The sequence below is a fragment of the Entelurus aequoreus genome, linkage group LG06 (genome assembly GCF_033978785.1).
Source record: "Entelurus aequoreus isolate RoL-2023_Sb linkage group LG06, RoL_Eaeq_v1.1, whole genome shotgun sequence".
In the NCBI taxonomy this organism is placed as follows: Eukaryota; Metazoa; Chordata; class Actinopteri; order Syngnathiformes; family Syngnathidae; genus Entelurus; species Entelurus aequoreus.
The window spans coordinates 18,082,214-18,083,148 of NC_084736.1; the positions used below are offsets into that span (position 1 = coordinate 18,082,214).

Below are 935 nucleotides of genomic sequence, written 5' to 3' on the forward strand. Positions count from 1 at the left end.
CCCGTAGCCGATGGTGGCCTCGGTCTCGATGAAGAAGAGGAAGGCGGAGGGGAAGTTGTAAACGTTGGCCACGCACGGCGTGTAGGACGCGTCGTGGCCGTGGTTGAGGTCCCCGCGGATGTAGGCGATGACCCACCACATGAACGCCATCACCAGCCAGGCCACCGTGTAGGTGAGGATGAAGATGAGCAGGTTCCAGCGCCACTTCAGGTCCACCAGGGTGGTGAAAAGGTCCGACAGGTAGCGGCTGGTCTCGCCGCCCAGGTTGCCGTGTTGCACGTTGCAGCGGCCGTTCTTCTCCACGAAGCGCTGCCGCTTCTTCTTCACCGGCGCAGAGAAGGCACCGGCCCGGTTGGTGTTCACCACCTGGTAGTCCTCGCCGAATTTCCTGCGAAGTGCCGCCATCGGAGCTCCTCTGGCGTTAGAGGGTGAGTGACTCGTCCATCTTCTCCCTTTTTCGCCTCCGAACTTACGAGCGGCAACGCGTAAAAGTCGCCATGGTCACTTTGACGCGCACTTATTTAACGGTGCCAAAACTGATTTAATTGGGTTTAAATCCAAATAATCATCTTAATTAACTACTTAATTACTTTAAAATCCGAATCAATTCCGGTTTGCGTGAGGCTCCGGTCAGTCACAGTGGAGATGTGCGCTTTGAGCCGTGGAACTAGCCACGTCTATAGGCTGTGGAAGTGTGTGTGCGTGTGTGTGTGTGCGCGTGCGTGTGCGTGTAAATGAGAGCGAGAGAGAGAGAGGAGGGGAGATTTACGCATGACCACCTTTGTGTTTGAAATCCGAGAAAAGAAAGGGTGTGTGTCGTTTAAGTCGAGTTAATTGTGTGGATTTAGACGGCGTGTGTTTGAAGTGATGTCATCTATTTCATTCGTCCGTTTGTCTCTTCCTTGCGCGCTTTTTTTAATTGCCTTTTTAAATTG

The 935-nt window shown here is 53.2% G+C and overlaps 1 protein-coding gene across 1 annotated transcript in view; it reads right to left on the reverse strand.

The window, feature by feature from the left end:
- The window catches only part of LOC133651912 (G protein-activated inward rectifier potassium channel 1-like), a 38,830-nt gene extending 38,154 nt beyond the window's left edge, over window positions 1-676 (reverse strand). Inside the window, exon 1 of the mRNA XM_062050142.1 lies at window positions 1-676. This exon is cut by the window's left edge and continues 261 nt beyond it. Within this exon, the coding sequence (XP_061906126.1) occupies window positions 1-405 (405 nt within the window). The 5' untranslated portion in view covers window positions 406-676.
- Window positions 677-935: the final 259 nt, after the last annotated feature.